Source organism: Periplaneta americana, chromosome 7 (genome assembly GCF_040183065.1).
Source record: "Periplaneta americana isolate PAMFEO1 chromosome 7, P.americana_PAMFEO1_priV1, whole genome shotgun sequence".
NCBI lineage: Eukaryota > Metazoa > Arthropoda > Insecta > Blattodea > Blattidae > Periplaneta > Periplaneta americana.
In genome coordinates, this window is record NC_091123.1 from 53,655,842 (window position 1) to 53,676,347 (window position 20,506).

General features: G+C 36.8%; 1 protein-coding gene across 1 annotated transcript in view; it reads left to right on the top strand.

The window, feature by feature from the left end:
- Positions 1 to 20,506, top strand: part of LOC138703094 (lipase 3-like) — a 132,218-nt gene that overhangs the window by 60,915 nt on the left and 50,797 nt on the right. The window contains exons 4-5 of the mRNA XM_069830678.1: positions 394 to 637; positions 19,389 to 19,544. Coding sequence (XP_069686779.1) covers positions 394 to 637; positions 19,389 to 19,544 — 400 coding nt within the window. The remainder of the gene's footprint in view (positions 1 to 393; positions 638 to 19,388; positions 19,545 to 20,506) is intronic.

Genomic DNA, 20,506 nt, shown 5'->3' on the forward strand with positions numbered 1-20,506 from the left:
ATGACAGTTGACAATTTAAAAAAAAGTATCTCGTTGTGACATGTAGCCAAGGAAAGTAAGTACGGTATGGGATAGTTTATTAAGTATTTGTCTATTTTTTGTTTGTTTCCATGAATAATAAATGCCTATTTCACTACCTATCTTTACTATTTTAGTGCCTATATGCCTGCCTATTTTAACGAAAATAAATGCCTAAACATCCGGGCTCTAGTTATAACAACACTTGCCTTCATAAGCATGGCAGTTGACAATAGAATACCGCAATGTGGTATAACAAAGCTTTACTCAGCCTCTGAAATACACATTTATTTTCCATAAGCTCTATTTAACTGATAGAACAAAAGGAACATATTCCAATCCTTAAGGTAGGCTAAAAACTGATGTCCATTTCAGTTGGCACGAGATCGGCATGTACGACTTGCCCGCCATGATCGATTACGTACTTCAAGTGACGGGGCATCCTAATCTCCACTTCGTGGGCCACTCGATGGGCGCCACCATTGCTGTCGTGATGCTGTCAGAGCGACCGCAGTACAACGAGAAGCTCAAGATTACCATACTGCTGGCCCCTGTCGTGAAATTGGAACACAATACGAGCATCTTCAGGCACTCTGCCCCTCTGTGGAAAACGCTGCAGGTAAATCATCACCGATAGCACCATTATCATCACCGACAGCATTATCATCATCGGCAGTAGGTTCATCATCATCATCATCATCGACAATAAGGCTTCAAATATTTGTATCTACTGAAAATAAAATTCTGTTTATCTCTTACATAAATAGTTCGATTAAAACTGTTCTCCCCATCTCTTACGTGGCAGCCTCGGTCTCTTATTCCCGTCGGTCTGTAATTTAATAATTTTTTAAAAACTTTGTTTTGTTTCAGTCTAGCATATGTGTATGCTGCAGACATTTATATAGGTATTCTCTGGATTTGTATTTACAGTAGAGCATCGATTATTCTCATATCGACCAACCGAAACATCGGCTAACCGAAAGCGTTCCAGTCGGACAATTTGAATTTGCGCGCGCATCATGTAGAAGTTGCAATAGCGCTGTTTGCGAGATTTAGCGGCATAAAAAAAAAACCGAGTCTCAGCTCTGAAGCAAAAAAAAAAAAAAAAATTGGACTTCCTTTCCTAAACTGTAGACCTACTTCAATGGCCGTTTTGAACTTGTCAAACTAGGCTAGTCAGTTTTCTGTGTTATTTTATAAGACGTATGATACAAAACATATACTCTATGTACAGTTTTGTGTTTAATTTCAGTGTTTCTTTGTTTCATACGGCTCCTATATAACCGGCACAATTTGTTTTCGTAAATGATCCGTTATCCGAAAAATCAATTATCCGAACACCCCCCGTCCCCAATTGTTTCGGATAATCCATGCTCTACTGTATATCTGTTACCTGCAGTTCTTTGTCTATTTCATCATTACGCTTATAATACATCAGTCGATAGCTCGCCACTGTCCTCAAAATTAAATTATGTTTTATTCAACGACGCTCGCGACTGCCGAGGTTAAATCAGCGTCATCGGTGTGCCGTAATTTTGTCCCGCATGAGTTCTTTTCAATGCCAGTAAATCTATTGACATGAGCCTGTCGCATTTAAGCACACTTAAATGCCAATGACCTGGGCTGGGATCGAACCCAAAATCTCGGGCATAGAAGACCAGCACTCTACCGACTGCGCCACCCAGGCCGACTACTATCCTCAAGAAGCCCATTTCTGTTGCTTCAAGTCTTTCCTGTGGCCGTTTAGAAAACGTCCAACATTCAGATCAGTGCGGAAGTGTAGGCACTGCCATGATCTTTTATAATCTCATTAACGTTTCACGTATTACTGTCCGCATTTCACGAGAAAATCCGAGCAAGGAATGCGAGTTTTTTCCCCTCTCTTAGACCCTATCCCCGACACTGAACCGGCCGGCCATTGACTGAGTCTTGTTTGTCCTAGCTGGCCAATGACATCACTCCCATCCACCTGAGCGTATTCCGAATCTCACCGGTGAGCAATCCGGTGGCATCACGGTGTTCCGAATTCCACCGATGACGTCATTGATGCTCCACCGGTGTCGCACCGGTGCCATCAACTTGCAGAGGTGGTGGCAGTGTCCATCAGCCGCCATCAGTGAATCTGATTGGTTCTTGTATAGGTCGGGAATTAGCAGACGAATGACATCGTGCAGTGTTGTGTCATGGCGGTGTGTTCTGCTTTAGTTCTGCTGTATTGTTTGTAATGAGCACAACGTAAAAATAATATAATGACTTATGAGCGAACATGTCAACGGACCAGTTATTACTACCGGTTCAAGAAATAAGTTATTTATGATCTCTTTTATTTGAACGAGATGGCAGTACGGAAATTTCGCAAAAATTTGCTAGCGTAGCAAAGATAACCACTTACACAGTCGCCATGACAGCATCGATTCTTCCAGCAGTTTTGTTCCTTATTTTCGTTGCAACGTGACGTCATTGATGCCACCGGACCGGTGAGATTCGGAATACGCTGCCTGCTACTTCAAGTACGCTGAGTTACTGGCTTACTCTCTCCTCTTACCCCACAAGGACCGTACTCCCCTCGCAGGGATCCTCTCGTGAAATTTGGACAGTAACCTTTCCAGCTACAGTTCTTTTAATATTGTGCTACATATATTTTGTTGGAATCATCGTTAGTTTTGCTACAGGTACGCTTGCCATAATATTTTTACTCGGTAAATTAAGCGTTCCTTATGTGGTAAAAAATGTACCCAGATGGGAGAGGACTGTGGTAGCCCGCGCAGTCACAGTAAAAATATTCTGTCTTCCTAGATTTTATTATTGTAACTTTTATATTAGGCAGGACACGATTCGTCGTTGTAACAAGTATTAACTATAACGTGACAAATGCCAGAAAACGCTAGAATACCAATTTACAAAACAGAATTAAAACACAGATTTTCTCCTGACATTCGCGTTTATCGTGCAATCATTCTACAATACATTCATATTAATTCAAAGCAATTTTTATTTCGTATATTCTACTAAACTATTTCGACAAGACCATGCCATCGATGTTATGTTTTATTTAACGACGCTCGCAACTGCCGAGGTTATATCAACGTCGCCTGTGTGCCGGAATTTTGTCCCGAAAGAGTTCTTTTCCATGCCAGTAAATCTACCGACATGAGCCTGTCGCAATTAAGCACACTTAAATGTCATCTACCTGGGCTGGGATCGAACTCGCAACCTGGGGTATAGAAGACCAGCGCTATACCAACTCCGCCAACCAGACCGACTCCATGCCATCGACCATGCCATTTCTCGCAATGTGTTTAAAATAGATTAAATTCGATACGAAGATACAAATAAAATAATACAATATAAAATAATCGTACAGAATAAAATCAATTAAATAAAAGCAAAAACAAATAAAAAGTATGCCAATTCTAATGTAGCGTCGTAATATCCATGTTTCTGCCCATATAATGTCACATTCCACATAAAACACTTCACCAATTCCATCCTTACTTCCTATTCCAGATATATCGTATGTAGAAGATGCTCCTTTTTTTATTAAAAGCTTCCTTTGGCATTGCTACCCTCCTTTTTATTTTCTGGCAGCAGCTCATGTTATTACTTGTAGTACACCACTAAGTGTCTGAACTGCCTACTTATTCTACTGCCTCATTTCGAATTCGCACATTTACCTTCTTTTTTTTTTCGATAAGTATACAGTTCTTTGTTAGCATTTGTCGTCATCCCATATTGTTCACATCTGTCATTTATCTCTAGTACCATATGTCTTAGTATTACTGAAGAATATGATTGTTAAAATGAAAAAAAAAAAAAGAACGTAATTAAATGAATAATTACTTCGTATGGCTTTCTGAATTATCCACATAGAAGAAACAAATATCAAGCAATAGCGATAAAACAAATTTAAAAGGATAATATTGCAGTAGTAGACGGCTGTCATTGGTTGAAATTCAACGAATTCTGATTTAATATGACTGTAGTTTTTTGGAAATGCGTATAGAGTGTTAGTTGGGAGACCGGAGGGAAAACGATCTTCGGGGAGATCGAGACGTAGATGGAAGGATAATATAAAATGGATTTGAGGGAGGTGGGATATGTTGGTAGAGATTGGATTAATCTTGTTCAGGATAGGGACCGATGGCGGGCTTATATGAAAGGCGGCAATGAACCTCCGGGTCCTTAACAGCATTTGTAAGTAAGTAGTTTCTTAAAATAAAATGTAACATAACTCATAGGATGTGAGTTAGGACCCAGGAACTTGCCTTTATAGCCAGGATTAGGCATACTATTTGAAAGATCGCATGTGCAAAATAATAATAATAATAATAATAATAATAATAATAATAATTACTTACTTACTAGCTTTTAAGGAACCCGGAGGTTCATTGCCGCCCTCACATAAGCCCGCCTTTGGTCCCTATCCTGAGCAAGATTAATCCAGTCTCTATCATCATATCCCACCTCCCTCAAATCCATTTTAATATTATCTTCCCATCTACGTCTCGGCCTCCCCAAAGATCTTTTCCCCTCTGGCCTCCGAACTAACACTCTATATGAATTTCTGGATTCGCCCATACGTACTACATGCCCTCCCCATCTCAAACGTCTGGATTTAATGTTCCTAATTATGTCAGGTGAAGGATACAATTCGTGCAGCTCTGCGTTGTGTAACTTTCTCCATTCTCCTGTAACTTCATCCCTTTTAACCCCAAATATTTCCCTAAGAACCTTATTCTCAAAAACCCTCAATCTCTGTTCCTCTCTCAAAGTGAGAGTCCAAGTTTCACAATAATAATAATAATAATAATAATAATAATAATAATAATAATAATAATAATAATCTTAGGTCGTTTAGGCCTTCTGCATCAAAAATAAATATTTTTGCGTTTGGTTTATTCCCTGTTGTGAATGACTAACGAAGAAATTGCCTTGTAATATTTGTACGAGATTTTCGTCCATAATCAAGTCCCCTAACCAGAGCTGTGGAATTCAATCTACTTCCCCCCCCCCACGTATCCCTACAGATACTATCCTCCAGAGACAAAGAGTCATGAGCTCACATGGTAGGTCTACTATACTACTCCCTGAAGAGGGGTTGTCTTCGAAGAACTCGCACCTGCTGCTCTACGCAATGTGCGTTTATACGTAATTCAGGTCTGGTCTTTGTGTAATAATCCTCACCGCGACGCACAAAAAATCGGTCGTGTGAACGCTTCTCCAGTTAGAAATGGCTTAGTTTTAATGGTCGTTGGTAATTAAAACAAAGCAGGGTCATTCCATGCAGAAAAAGTATGTTTTTGAACCATGGTGTCTCAAAACTTGAAAATATTGCAGTAGGTTAGTTTTATGTTCTAAATATGAATTTCAAGCAATACTATATGTAGCTATATCTTTCATAGTTTGGCAGCAATCAGAATTTAAAATACTGATTTAACAAAGAACACGGTTTCATTCATTGAAGTTTTCTTACTATTTAAAGGAAGAAGGAAAAATGATTTCAATGCAATTCGAAAAAGGAGAACCTTGTTTATAAATGCTCTCAAAATGTATATATATATATATATATATATATATATATATATATATGTGTGTGTGTGTGTGTGTGTGTGTGTGTGTGTGTGTGTTTTTTTAAATAGTTACCCACTGTAAAATAATTTAAAACATATAGAACACAAAATGCAATTCATTTTTACAGACGAAAAAATATGTGTTTAATTTTTTAGAGTATATTGATTTCACTGTGAAAATTTCAGAATGGTGACTTAAATATCATGTCAGTTTTTAATAAAAATAACTGACCGGAAAAAAAACAGCTCAGCAGGTAGGCTCTCCCGTCGTACAGAATATTGCGCAATCAAAGTCAGGGAGACGGACGTTTGAGATTACTCATCGTTACGAAGTCTCGCGAACGCTGCGACCGCAACAAGTAGCAAGCGATTTTCAACAGTCGGAACAAAAAAGACCTTTAGGGAGGCCGAGACGTAGATGGGAGGATAATATTAAAATGGATTTGAGGGAGATGGGATATGATGATAGAGACTGGATTAATCTTGCACAGGATAGGGACCGATGGCGGGCTTATGTGAGGGCGGCAATGAACCTTCGGGTTCCTTAAAAGCCATTTGTATGTAAGTAAGTATTAATTTAATTATTCATAGGTTTTTTTAGATAAAATCATAAAACTTGGGAGATGGATTAGGAATAAGATTTTCTTTAATACGAATGAAATTCGTATGAATTTAATTTGTTGCATTCGAATATAAAACTATTTCCTTTTTTCAATGAAGTGTTTTTATGAGCATGCCTCAATATTATTCGAATCAGTCTTTAACGTTTTAAATTGTGGTTATTCAGGTTTACAATGGCGTCTGTTTAGTTTCGATGACACTTCATATAGAATGTCTAGAATATTTTAAATTATGGATAACATGTAACTGCCATCTACTTGTCAGTCATCCGTATGACTAAAATATTAATGATATGGCAGTCATAGTTGGCAATTTAATTTATTTTCATAATAATATTTCATCGCAGCAGAAAAGAAAGTCAGTCCAAGGAAGTTAAAAATTCCACCTGAAGATCTGAATATAAGTAACATAAACTACGACAAAATCTTAGGAAACAAGAGTACGATAAATGGTGCGCTTCCACATGAAGGAAAAGGTGTTATTTTATTTCAAGAATATACTCCCGAAAATAAATGGATTTTTTTCTAAGGAGGGTCTGTCTTCCTCTGAATGGCGGGCCGCAATTAAGATGAATGCTAACGTAGCACTAGTGAGAAATCTTCATGGGAGATCCTTGGACACTTTCCGTTGCAGATACTGCAACGAGATTTAAACCTTAGTACACGTCCTAGGATCCTGTCAGCATGGAGCACTCCTGAGAAATTCACGCCATCATAATATCCCAAAACTAATAGCACAGGCCCTTAGAAAAAGATCCTTCGAGGTCCATGAAGAGGTACACTGCGTTGCGTCTGAAGGCGGCGGAATTAGGAGAGCGGACATCGTGGCTCTAGACAAGACTAATAGTAAAGGCTTTATACTAGACCCAACTGTTAGATTTGAGATGAGCCAGACCCAACCATCTGAGGTCAACAAAGAGAAACAACATATTTATGAGCCTACTATTCCGTACAGAGGTCTGCATCGGACGTTTTCTCTCGAGCGCCAAGTAGTTCATAGCATAATCCGATAGGTAGCGCACATGCATGATGGGTAAAATTGTCACGAGCGATAAATCCTCGAACGGTATAAGCCGAGCGTTAGACATTCGTTCTTGATACAGTGATGAATTGTGTAGTAACATCATAGATGTTTATCATTTCAAAACTTTGCACTGTTTAAGTAACCTTTCCATAGTTTTCTTTAAAATGTAATATAAATGTTGTAGGTAATTTTTTTTTTACACACAGGAGTGATTTTGTTTTTGCCACATCTGATAGATGTTATGGATGTAAATGTAATTATTATAAACGGAGAACATAATCACGATAATGCAAGAACTGTATCAAGTATTCTAGTAATAATAATAATAATAATAATAATAATAATAATAATAATAATAATAATATTATTATTATTATCTAAAAACATATCAAACTGTCTTATACAAAATAAACTTTAATTCAATTTTGAAATTAAATTAAACAATTGAGTAAGGGACAAACTAGAAATTAGCAACAAAACTAAAGGATGCGAAATACTCTCTACAGCTCTACACGAAATAAAATATTTCTTCCAACGATTTAGATTCTGGAAAAGTCCCCATAACACTTATAGCGTTCCCTCGTTGAATGGCAATAATAATTCTTTAGCGGAGGAAAGCCGTAGAGCGAGAGTCACCGTTAAGTGCTGATAAATACTTGCCGATATCAGAAGTTAACAACTTCGCCTCGGAACACCATGGGCCCACAGATACTACGGCAAAAACGACAAAATTATATCGATCCAGAAGATCGAGATACTTATTGCGTTTAATTGTGACAGCAGATGCAGCGGCTGACCCAGCGAGTTTGGAAGTTTTGGGCAAATAAGAAGAAGCGAAGGTGTTATAACAAGTGGCATCCCATAAAAGTGATTTGCCTTTGGACCATGGTGTTAAAGTTAAGCCATCTGGACGTTCATATTTTCGGACAGGTACTGTCCGTTTGCCTACGTCGCATCCCGATTTCCCCCACCTGCTTCTGCTCGCCCCTCTGTAATAGCTGGGCTGTCTTAGCTCTTTTCTGAAAACATTAATTTCTCTTAGGAATTGGAAGTTTACGTAATATTAAGGGAAGTGTGCCTAATATCGCACCCATTTTGAAAAAGTAGTTTTTCAAGTATTAATATATTACATAAATTTGAAATAAATACGGATTTTTAATAGGGGTTTATTATACTTATATCAGTGAGGTCAAATTTAAAAATTACTTTTATTTTACATTTGTTTTTCAAGTAAAAAAGAAAAATTGCAAAAACGGTGTAAGGAGCAATAGTGCTCCTAATATCGCACCCCTCATTTTGTGAAAAATACATAGGACAAATGTTAAGTTTAATGTATAGAAACAAATTTTATTACATATTTATTATATATTTGTTGTATTTAAGCACAAAACATGTTTTTTTAATAACATACGAATACAACACGGAAATTATAAGATTTTCTGATACAATGTGTTTGACAGTAAATAACTACATATTCAGCTATCAAGGTATAGAATGAATAATTTCGAGGGAAAAATTGTTCCGGGGTCGGGTATCGAACCCGGGACCTTTGGTTTAACGTACCAAAGATCCCGGGTTCGATACCCGGCCCCGGAACAATTCTTCCCTCGAAATTATTGAAATAAATTTACAGGGAGTTATACCTGAAAGCTTGATTTACAAGCTATAGAATGTTTGTTAATTAAACATAATCCAGATATTTAGAGAACTTAATCTAACTTTCCAAACAATAACACAATGAAACTTTTGTAGTCATCATCCCCAGAACACTCTTCATGGCACCAAATTCCACATTTAGTGCATATGATCCATTTTTCTCCCCTCTTGTCAAAAGAAAACTTCCCGTTGCAATATAGACATTCTGCATCATTTTCTCTATCACCATTATCAATGGAGATGTATACTGACTCATCCAACTCTTCGTCTTCTGAATCTGAAGATACCTGACTTTGTTTTTTCTGTCTCTTCCTCTGAGTAGGTACTTTATCAGCAGGGAACGGATTTATATGGACTAAAAATATATGAAATATGTAAATATATATGTAGTTATTTTTACCAAAATATGGAATTAAATATGGATTTTTACCAAAATATGGAATTAAATATGGACTTAAAATTATAAAAAAATGACTATGTACGTTAAATATTGGTACATTTTAATCAAACTAAACAAAAAATATAATGGACGTACCTTATCTTCCAATGTAGTTTCAACAAAACACAATTTTTATTGTCTGTTACCATAACAATAGGTTACAAACATTTCTTTCAAGTGCTGAAAAGTGAATCTTCTTCTATTGTCTCTGAGGATAGATTTATACTGACTAAAAGAGCGTTCGACGTCACAAGAAGTAACTGGTACATAATTCAATTTCACAATGTCTGCTGGGGATAAGTCCAAGTTAATCTTCACTGTTGATTCACCACTCATCACAGCAACAACCTTTTGTAGTTCTTCATATCCAGGGTTTTTTGAAAGTACAGTGTCCACCTTAGCTCTTACTGCATCTGCAACTTTACCTCTACCACGATTCAGTTGTTCCACAGTACTATTTATAATTTCAAAACTTTCAGATAGTGAAAGGTGCCTATTTTGGAGACTTTTGAGCGTTTTTATGATGCATGAAAATGTATGCTGAATGTGAGCTAAGTCATTCTTCACACTTATGTCACAGGTAACTGTTTTCGCAGTATCAATTGAGACTGCATCTTCAGAGTCCAATGCAAGGAGAACATTGTTAATAGAGTCTATATGTTCGGCATAATATTCAACTGCTTCTAGCCATGTACCCCATCTAGTTAAAATTGGCTTTGGTGGCAATGGAATTTCAGGGTACATTTCTTTCAACACGTTAACTCTACTGGGAGCTTTGAGAAATACTTTTTTCACTGATGAAATCAACAAATCTACTTTAGGGAAATTGTCTCTGACCACTTCTGCCACACGATGAAAAGCATGCGCCACACAAGTAAAATGAGTCAATTTAGGATATACAACAGATAATGCTTGTCCAGCTTTGACCATATAAGGGGCAGCATCGCTAATAAAGAATAACACATTATCGTACATAATACCCTTTGGCCACAGGATACCCATAGCTTCGTTGAACAGTTTAACTATAGTTTTGTTATTGCACTTTTCTAGAACATCACAATGTAAAAGAATTCGTTCAGAATATTGTTCACTTAACAAACCGATAACTACATTACCAACAAGTCTACCTTCTTTGTCGGGAGTCTCATCAATGGAAACCCAAATTGAACTATCTTTAATTTCATCTCTTATCTTCTGTATTGTCTCATCGTAGATGGATGGAGCATACGTCTTCCTAAGTGTTGACTCATCCGGGATTGTATGTTGAGTATATTTTTCAAGGAATTCCCTGAAGACCTTATTCTTTAGTTTGTAGAGAGGAATATCAGCAGAGATGAGAGAACGGCACAGGTCGATGTTAAACTCAGATCTTACATTCGATGTTGTTGGTTGTGTTAAAAACAATTGTCTCTGCTTGGAATTTAGTTGTTTGTTGGCCTGATGTTTACTAGTTGTAATGTGTTGTTGCACCAGGAACTTTTGTGTAGATGATACTGCACACTGACACAAATTACAAAATAATATTTTATTGTCAGTTGATAAACCATCTTCTTTAAATTCTGAAATGTAACTTGTTAGTTTTGATTTTAAATTGACTGAATGACGTACTTTTGGCATATTTACCGTCTTTATAGTATGATTTACAAAACTGAACCTATGTGTACTCTGACTGGCATTTAACTGTTGAGCTGCACAACTGAAGTCTGTTAAAAATTTTAAATTAAATTAATACAGTTTTGTAACTTACTTTCCCATTGTTGATAGGACTGCTAATTTTCAAATAACTCTGATGTTAAAGGGATTACTGAACATGTGTTTAAATCTCTATTGTTGAAATGTATTTTTAAAAGTTAATGGAATTTTGTTTTGTTTTATTGTTAAACCTAATATAATATGGACTGTTTTATATGAAATATGGAAAATACATGGAAATTAACGAAAATATGTACTAAACTCTAAAATATGGAAAAATATGGAAAATAAAAGTAGGATTTTTCAACCCTACACATTGTGAAACATAAAGATAATGCAAAATATAAATTATATTAGCTTTATAAGTAAATATGTATTTACATATAAATCCTTTCCCTGTTTATCAGTCTGCTTCTTTTGAACGCCTTTTCGTTCATAAGTCTCCTTATTTGTGAGTAATTTCCTCTTAATCATCAGCCAATTGGTTTTTATATTGTGAACTTTTTAGTAGAGCAGCAGAACCACTTTTACGTCCTCTATCAGTTGGACTTTTTTGTTGTAAGTTATTTTAGGAATTGGTGAAATGTCAGCAGGTGTAACAAAAGATAGAGTTTGCCACTCGACTAATTTTGTGAAGTTTTTGGCCCGTTGATACTGCTAGAGCCTGGCCGAGGTTGGGAAGTGTTGGCATCATCTAATCTATTTGGTAAAGCTTCAGATGAATGATCACTTGCTTCATGGGTATTAGGAGAAACTTCTTGAAATTCAAAGTCGCTGAAGATATGGCGGTTGCAAGGATACAGACCGATATTTCTGAAGCCATTTGTAGCTACAGCAACAGTTGCTCCTTTATTGAAAGCTTCTCCCAATAGCATACCAACCTGGTAGTGAGTCACTACTCTGCCTGCATTTTGTTTGAGCCACTGTTCAATTGCTTGAGCATAGTAAGTTTTGAAAGGTAGCATGAATGCCACATCCAAGAGTTGCATCTTATGCGTGCAATGTGGAGGTAAGCACACAATATGAGCACCATTAACACGTGCTAGCTCGAGGAGTTCAACATTTCTAGTGTGGGAATAATGCCCATCTAACACTAGAATTACTGGGTCATCTTTTGTAGGTTTCGCATTGCTGAGAATGTGATGACACCATTGAACAAAACTTTCATTCTGAATCCAGCCAGATTTGTGACAGACCGCTAAGCTACTATTTGGTGCTCCATCCAAAAGTTCGGCTTTCATGTTGACCCTAGGAAAAAACAAAAACGGGGGCAGGAAAAAACAAAAACGGGGGCATTTGTGTCACTACAGTCACTAAAGACCCCCTCTCTGCTGAAGATACAGATCCAACCTGCCTCTTACCTTTCAGACTAACTAGTTTGTTGCCTTTGTGTTGAATCACTGTCAAATCTGTCTCGTCACAGTTGTACAGTCTGTTTGGTGAATGGTTGACAGTGTTCATCAATGGTTCCCAAATGTCAAAAAAATTAATTACGTTCTCCTGATTGAAACCTCTGGTCCTTGCCATAGGCGTGCTTTGTGGTTTCCGGAGACTCAATTTCTGGTGTCTTCTCAAGAAAGTGTGCAGCCATTTCCGTCCTGTGGCTTCATCGTTCTTCGAAAATGAGTGGTTCAGACCTTTCATAAATGCTAACTGAAAAGCCATAGTTTTAAGTCCTTTGCGGATAAACCATAAAATCGCTACTCCATTTCTAAGCAATATGAAACCAAAGAATCTTCCAGTTCAAATGGAAGTACAGGTTTTATGCCAAGTTTCGTGCTTACTAGTTTATATACACCCCCTTTGTTATTGACTTTATCTTTTAAAGTATACTTGGGAACATTGAAAGTATTTGAAACACGTTGCAATCCCATGACTTTGTTCCTAACTGATATGATTGCAGCCTTCATAACCTCCTCTTTCCACAGCTTACGACATTTTGGATTCATCTGCAATGGCAATTTTTTAAGAACCTTCGAATTACCAGATTCATTGTAGGATTATATTAGTTTGCAGTAACATCGTCCTAATATCGCACTGTGCGATAATAGGAAAACAGTAAGTGTGCGATATTGGGCAAATAACATACACGAAACATAATAGCTTGTTCGAATAAAAATAAAAAGTTTATAATATTTCCATAGCTGATTAAAAATATTACACGACTAACTAAATCAAACTAACAGTGTATGAAAGTTTTGCTCCTTACCGTTGGCTGTATACTCGTCCCGAACACCGCACACTACAAATACTTTCACATTGCCTATTCCTAACTCAAGGCGTGTAGTGTGTATTGAAACCCGTAGCAATCCATCTGCGGGCGCTAACGCTTCTTTTAATTGAACTGAATAAGCTACTACTTCATTCAGGGTCTTATGCCTGTTCTGAGCTCGTAAACCGTGGGGTGCGATATTAGGCGCATGTGCGATAATAGGCACAGTTCCCTTATACAGCTGTTTAATTTAACTTAAATAAAAGGGCCTCGTTAAGTAATTAACTGTCACGTGATTTCCTCCCTTTCTACAATCCTGCGGCATAACCACTTGGACGCACAGTAGATAGCATGTCTGAGTAATTTTATATTTTCGGGTCGGGCAGAAGTGAAGATTGAATTCACAGTACGTAGAGTAGGTACAGAATTATTTCAACATGAGTTACTAGTACGAAGGACGAAACTGGCAATTGGAATTAGATGCAATAGTCTATAGTGCGATAATATGCACAAAAGAACTGAAGCCTGTATCGAAATGAACGGCCACCATTTTCAAAATTGTGTTTAAATATTCATATTATGATTATTTGTCAATTTAACTTCTTTCTCTATATTGTACGCTAATGTGCTGTAGACAGTATAATATACACTGCATAATGAATACGTTCGCATGGATAACTCACTTCGTGAGTAAAAACACTTATTCTTAATACAGTACTGTACTCTGATTAAAGAAAAACCTAATGAAAATTATCAAACTCAAAATCGCGATATTTCCTAGTTTACGTAAATGGATGAACTACTTTTCTTCCTTTCTATACCTAGTAGAGTGATTTGTGTTTTACGCAAGTATCATCGAACTCCAGTCTTGGAGGGGGGGAGCAAGCGGTGTTTCCGGTTCTCTAAAGGTATAGACAGGTTAATATTAAAAACGTTAGTAAAAATAAAATGATGTCCCTATAGTTGCGGAGCCCAGTCCGTACACTGTGTGTGTTATGCAGTGCAGCACCATCCGTGTAATCGGAGCTTTTACAATTTTGAGCATACGTGATTTATACCATAATCATAACCCCCCCTTTCTATCCATTAATGTGTGATTGTTAAAATATATGTACAAATTTATTAATCCTTAAATTTAAGCTCTAAGTTCACATTTCAATTTGATTCATCTATTTACTGTAATCATTATTCTTGTATGTGTATTATTCTGTGATTTTGGCAACCCAAAAGCCCAAAAAGTTCATGACATCGCTGTCATATTCTTAAAATTTTGTATGGAATGACCCAGCATCATTACGACAACTTTTGTGTTTCGAATGAAGATACAGTTAAAGAGAATCTGATCGGGTAATACAGTTCTCTTCGCTCGATTAAATAAATCTCAACTATCCTGTGTTATATTGCAAAAGTTACCACTGCAACATTTTAAACATCCTAAAATGAATGAATGTTCAATACAGACTAATGCATGTTCAAATATTCAAAGTCGACAACATAACACTAAATTATAACAAAGCGGGGCGGAACACAGGAACATCAAAGTTGCCAATAGACTAAAACTTGTGCGCCCGTGCGTGAACTCGAACCAATGTAGCATGGCAACGAGTCTAAACAAGACATACATAGGCGCCTGTGGCAGCGGATCACATTCACATGGGCCCATTGCCCCGTACAGCGACCCACACTCAATGTTGTGTATCCATAACATGCAGTTCACTGCGGAAGTTAAATAGCCATTTTTTTTTTGTACAGCCCGTGTAGTAAGAGAGTTGTTAAAAAAATGAACAGGAATGAGAGTGGTATCTAGGATCCTACGGTACCTAGCTTAACACAAAACCGTGGGTTTGTAAACTAGTGGTTTATATTCAACGTTGGCTGCAGTGATATTTGCGGTGGGCAAGATGAAGCTGAGGATTTTCGGAGTTTTTCCGATTCCACCAAATTTACACATTTCATTCCATGGACATTCTATCTATAGTTACTACTCTAAACAACACAACTTTAGGAATCAGTTCCTCATATTATATGAACAAATCTATAGGGGAACAACTTACAAAACTCCGTTGGAATGCGCATGCATCAATTTTTATTAGGTTATTTTACGACGCTTTATCATCATCTCAGGTTATTCAGCGTCTGAATGAGATGAAAGTGATAATGCCGGTGAAATGAGTCCGGGGTCCAGCACCGAAAGTTACCCAGCATTTGCTCACACTGGGTTGAGGGAAAACCCCGGAAAAAACCAGGTAACTTGCCCCGACCGGGAATCGAACCCGGGGCACGCGCTCACCGTTACTCCACAGGTGTGGGTACGCGTCAATCTTAAAGAGTGGCACAATATACTATTCACCTCCTCTTTCCTAATTGTCGGCCAATAGTAGCGCGTACTGATAGCAGTGATGCGTCAGATGACTTGGCAATCAGTAGCGACAATGGTTCAGATTAATGGAGGGAAACTCCAGACTCCGCCTCCAGCACAGCGGTAAGGTTTAGTAACCTCCTACAACGGAGTTTTGCCAGTTGTAGGCCTACTCGCTCGCTAAGTTCGTTGCACTTGTTTTTCGGTCTCGTCATGTAACTCTCATGCGCTTCGAGTCTTGCTCATCATTCTCGAAACAGTATTCGGTCGGCGTGGAAAGATTTCGTAACTTTGAATAACATATATCATTGAAATAAATAACATCAAAAATGTTTAATTGATGCAAAAAGACAAAACAAAACACTATCAAAATGTTCTGGTTCTATTATCACATATAATGTATCAAAATCTTCTGGTTATCTTATCACATATTATTTATGGTGTCATTATGAAAAAAAATCTCAAATAAATTTACATTTCTAAGAAACATGAAACATAACATTAAATAAAGTGTCAATATGTTTTATTACATATATATTAATTATATTATATTATTATTATTATTAATTTATCAAATATTAATTGTCAATATTACAGATATTCTGTAGGAAAAATTAATAAATCTATAATATACTCATAGCTAGCATTAATATGTCTGTACAGATTACTGTGCACTTAACTGCAGAATCCCGGCCAAAGAAGTCACTCAACCGAGTGTGCTCCTAATATAATGGCAGTTGACATTGGACATATACGTCAACATATATGCCTAACTTGGAGTCAGGCCACAAAGGGAAACATTGAGGGAGGAGAGTTCGGTCCGGTGCTGTGGATTGAATTCGGCGTAGCTCAGTAGTCAGAGCGCTTGGTACGTAGAACCAAGGACCCGGGTTCGATCCCCGGCGCCGGAGCGAATTTTTCTCCTCAAATATTAATTGTCAATATTTTTTTTACTTCAGATTGCACATTTGATCTCAAACATACGGAAAAAAATCCTAGCCCTTTAATAAGGGCCTAGTAATTAAATAAAGATTGGGGAAAGAATTATTATACACTGAATGATGATGTTTCAAATAGGCTACTTGATCGTTTATACATATAGGGTAATTCCGGGGGAGATAGCCATGTGGGTGAGACGACCAACCGCTCTTATTTTTATTCTAATCATCTGTTTCGAATGGAAATCGGTTTGCCGCAAGATGTTAATTAAACGAAGTGATTGTTGCACCTGCGAAAACGTAAGGTTATTATTTCCGCGTTTTGTAGCCGTTCGTGAGTCTGTGAGCAAGCAATAATTTTTCACCTTCTGAAATAACAATAGAGAAATACTGCATTTTGTGAGGAAATTTGCTGGAAACATTATTAAAGAGGTAAGGCATCTTTAAACATTCTATCTTAACTGTATTTCTTCTCTTCACTGTTGCCAGTTTTTATTACGCGGCAGCCGGCTGGTCGATCATGGTCCTTCATGGGCTGTCGTGCCTCGGATTATTATTATAATGTGTTCATAAGCGTTTCAATTTATTTCTGTGTTGCTTTAAGGAAAATTCACTAAAAGAGGAAAAAAAAAAATAAAATAAAAATAAAGTTGTTGAAAATTTTCAAACAATCATAATTATGCATAAAACCTCATTGCTTTACAAAAAAAAATTGTTATGAATTTACTTAAAAATAATGGTGGCCATCTATCCCTATATCCTATGGCCATCTCACCCATATGTGTTGGGTGAGATGGCCAGTGGCCTATTATATTTCAAACGTATTTTTTTTATTACATCAGTGAATTCTATGCGCCCTGAGGCACTGCAGTGGAGAAATATAACCTAGAAGGAACGTATTTGATTTGTTTCGTATTTCTTTACCAATCGGTTACCCTGTTCTAAGTGATTTAAAAAACTATGGCCATCTAACCCGGAATTACCCTATAACAGTTGCTAAAATACTCGTAGATAAAAGTTCAGTCTGGTATAAACAACGGTGACGATTCAAGGCTGCTTGACGTTCGAGAGTTGGCAACTCCTGATGTTTTGAAAGTTCGCTAAAGCAGTCAACGACGTAGGCAATACTGTGTGTGGGTTTTCGGCTATGCGGGCGCCTTCGCAAAGTCAGTAAAGTAAGTGGTAAACAACAATCAAATAATCCGTAGATAAACCAAGGCTGAATAATCGACTATATACTGTATTCCTGCAACTAATGACAAGGACTTAGCCTACTTCAGAGGTTGACATGAATCACGTATTTCTTTAGATAAAACGTACAATGCATTGCATTTAACCCCCAAATGAGCATCATTAATGACATCAGCTTTAACTCGTACGTTAGTAATTTCATACAATAGTAAAAAAAAAAAAAGTTCCAATTCTTACCTTGAATTCCAATAGAGTCTTCATTTATAGCTTACAGATGCAGCCGGCAACTGATTGAAAATCATCTCGACTAACCTGTAAAGATAAAGAAAAAAACAATATCACAAAATGTTCTGCAAGCAAGTTAGTCATTTCTTGCTCAAACTCGAAAGCGCCTAGGATTACGTTAATTTTGTAAAATGATTGATGCGTTCAGTTCCCTGTCATAATTTCTCGAGTGTATTATTATATTACTATAATAATGATAATACAGAGCGTTCGCCAGGAAAAAGAGAAATTCCTTTTTATTGTTATAAATAGAACGTGACTGCCAAGGATATAGTGTGTAAATTTCTACTTGATCACGCGTAGGAAGGTTTTGTGTTGCAAAGTATGAGACTTAAAGTACGTCATAGTTAGAGCATACAGTTATACAGCGTGTAAACGATATATACTGCCAAAGTTATACAGTATGTACATCTCGGTCTAACAAACACAATGTGTAGTGAAATTTTGTTTTTTTTTTTTTCTTCTATTTTTATTTTTAATTCCTAAAATATCATGTTTTAGGATTCACAGTAGTATAATGTTTACTGTTCGAGTAAATGTGAACGTCAACGACCTTCCGTCCAACACACGTTAACACCACCACAATAGAGAGACGACAGAGAACCCTCATTTTAAAACAAGGATATCACCACAGCTGCAATGTACGCGGATCCGCAGCAAAATAGTACAATGTGGTCTGTTGTGACGAAAATCCAAGCCCCCGCATATCGGTAAGGCATCAAGTCACAAACACGTTCACGTCTGAGTATTTCTGCCTTGAAAATGGCACAAATATTAAGGATATTACTGTGGAGTTTAAGGTAATATTCATTCATTTATATTCGTTAAATTCCTCATTCCTCCATTATTTATTTATTTACTTATTTATTTATTATTGTACTTAATAGATAGATGAATTGTAAGAAATAAAATTAATGTTTATTAACATTATATCGGATACACATTTTTTAAATGAATTAAGAATTTTTATATCCATTCCCACTTGCACAACGCTCGTAACGCTGCCAGGGGATTAATTAATCACTTATTGAAAGTCTACATACCTTAACATTGTAAACCCTCATTAAAATCTAAGTTTTCCTTAAAACCTTCATTTTTTTTCCATGTCCTTTTCCTTCCATAAGTTGCCTCCTCTCTCCGAAATTTGCAGGGCAGTTATTGAAACAAGGTAACTCATTTTTAAGAAGTTGTGGTGCGAGTACGAGTGAATAATATTTAAATGTCATTTTTCTATTAGTTTAAGAGCATCTTAATGATCATCTTCAGTAGATTCTTGGGTCATCAACATCCGCTCCCTAATTATTATTATTATTATTATTATTATTATTATTATTATTATTATTATTATTATTAAATAGATCCGTTATTACTTTCTGTGTTCCAGAGATTAACCAGTTATTCCGGTCTGCATGAGTTTCCCCCTAATCCCCCTCTCATTCAGCGTCGTCTGGAACCCGTGTGTGAGGAACTGTATGTTGGCCGAGGTCTCTGTGCCAACGTCCTACACATGGTGGCTGGCTACTCCAAGGAGCTCAACCACGTGAGTGTTCGATTCTCCTTCTAACGAGTATTAATTTATCACGTTATCTTTATTTCAACAACAGTTCAATAAATACAATTCAGAATTTTCCTTTTCCGATGAGAGGAGCTTCACCTCTCGTGGTTTTAAAATAGTACATTATGCAACGAGCATATAATGAAGGTAATTAAGAAGCGAGTATGGAGCTTTTTAATTACCATTATAGGCGAGTTTCATACGACTTTTTATGCTCGACCATATTTCTAACTTGATATTATTAATTTTCTTTGTATCTGACCTTGGCAAATGTCCCGTATGTTGTGAGATGTGCGCAGACGCGAAAGTATTGATTTTTTCCGAGGAACAGATGTTCACATTGACCTTGCTAGGCCATAAGAACCTACAGAAATAACATTGAAATTAAATTAGACATTGAAAAACGAGATGACAAATTGAATTTATTTGAATATTATTTACAATTAACGCTAATTATTAGGCCTATAGTAACAGAACATAACCTTCTGCGACAGTATTGGATTTCCAGCCTCTGTGACTTTTCGCTAATTCTCTTTCGATTGCATATCCGAAAATAATCGATACTTGCGGTTTTATAAAGGTCTGCTACCAGGTGTATAATTACTACATTTCGGCATGGTCGAGCATAAATATAATTGTACAACACTTTAATATAAGAAAGAATATAGTGTTACAGACGAAATAATATGAAAGCCACTGCTTACGTATTTCACTCGCAACCAGTTCACGTATTTTGGGTATGGAAATAGATCGAAGATGAGGAGTGAACAAAAATTACAACACTTTTCAGTCATTATGTTCCAATCTGTAAACTATTCATACTGAAATAAAATAAATTGCATAGATCGAAAGTTATTTATTTAGCCTCTTCTTTAATTCACATACAGATTGTGTCGCCAATGTTTTACAGGTTCTGAATTATCGACGTTTAAAGATGTCACGCGCAG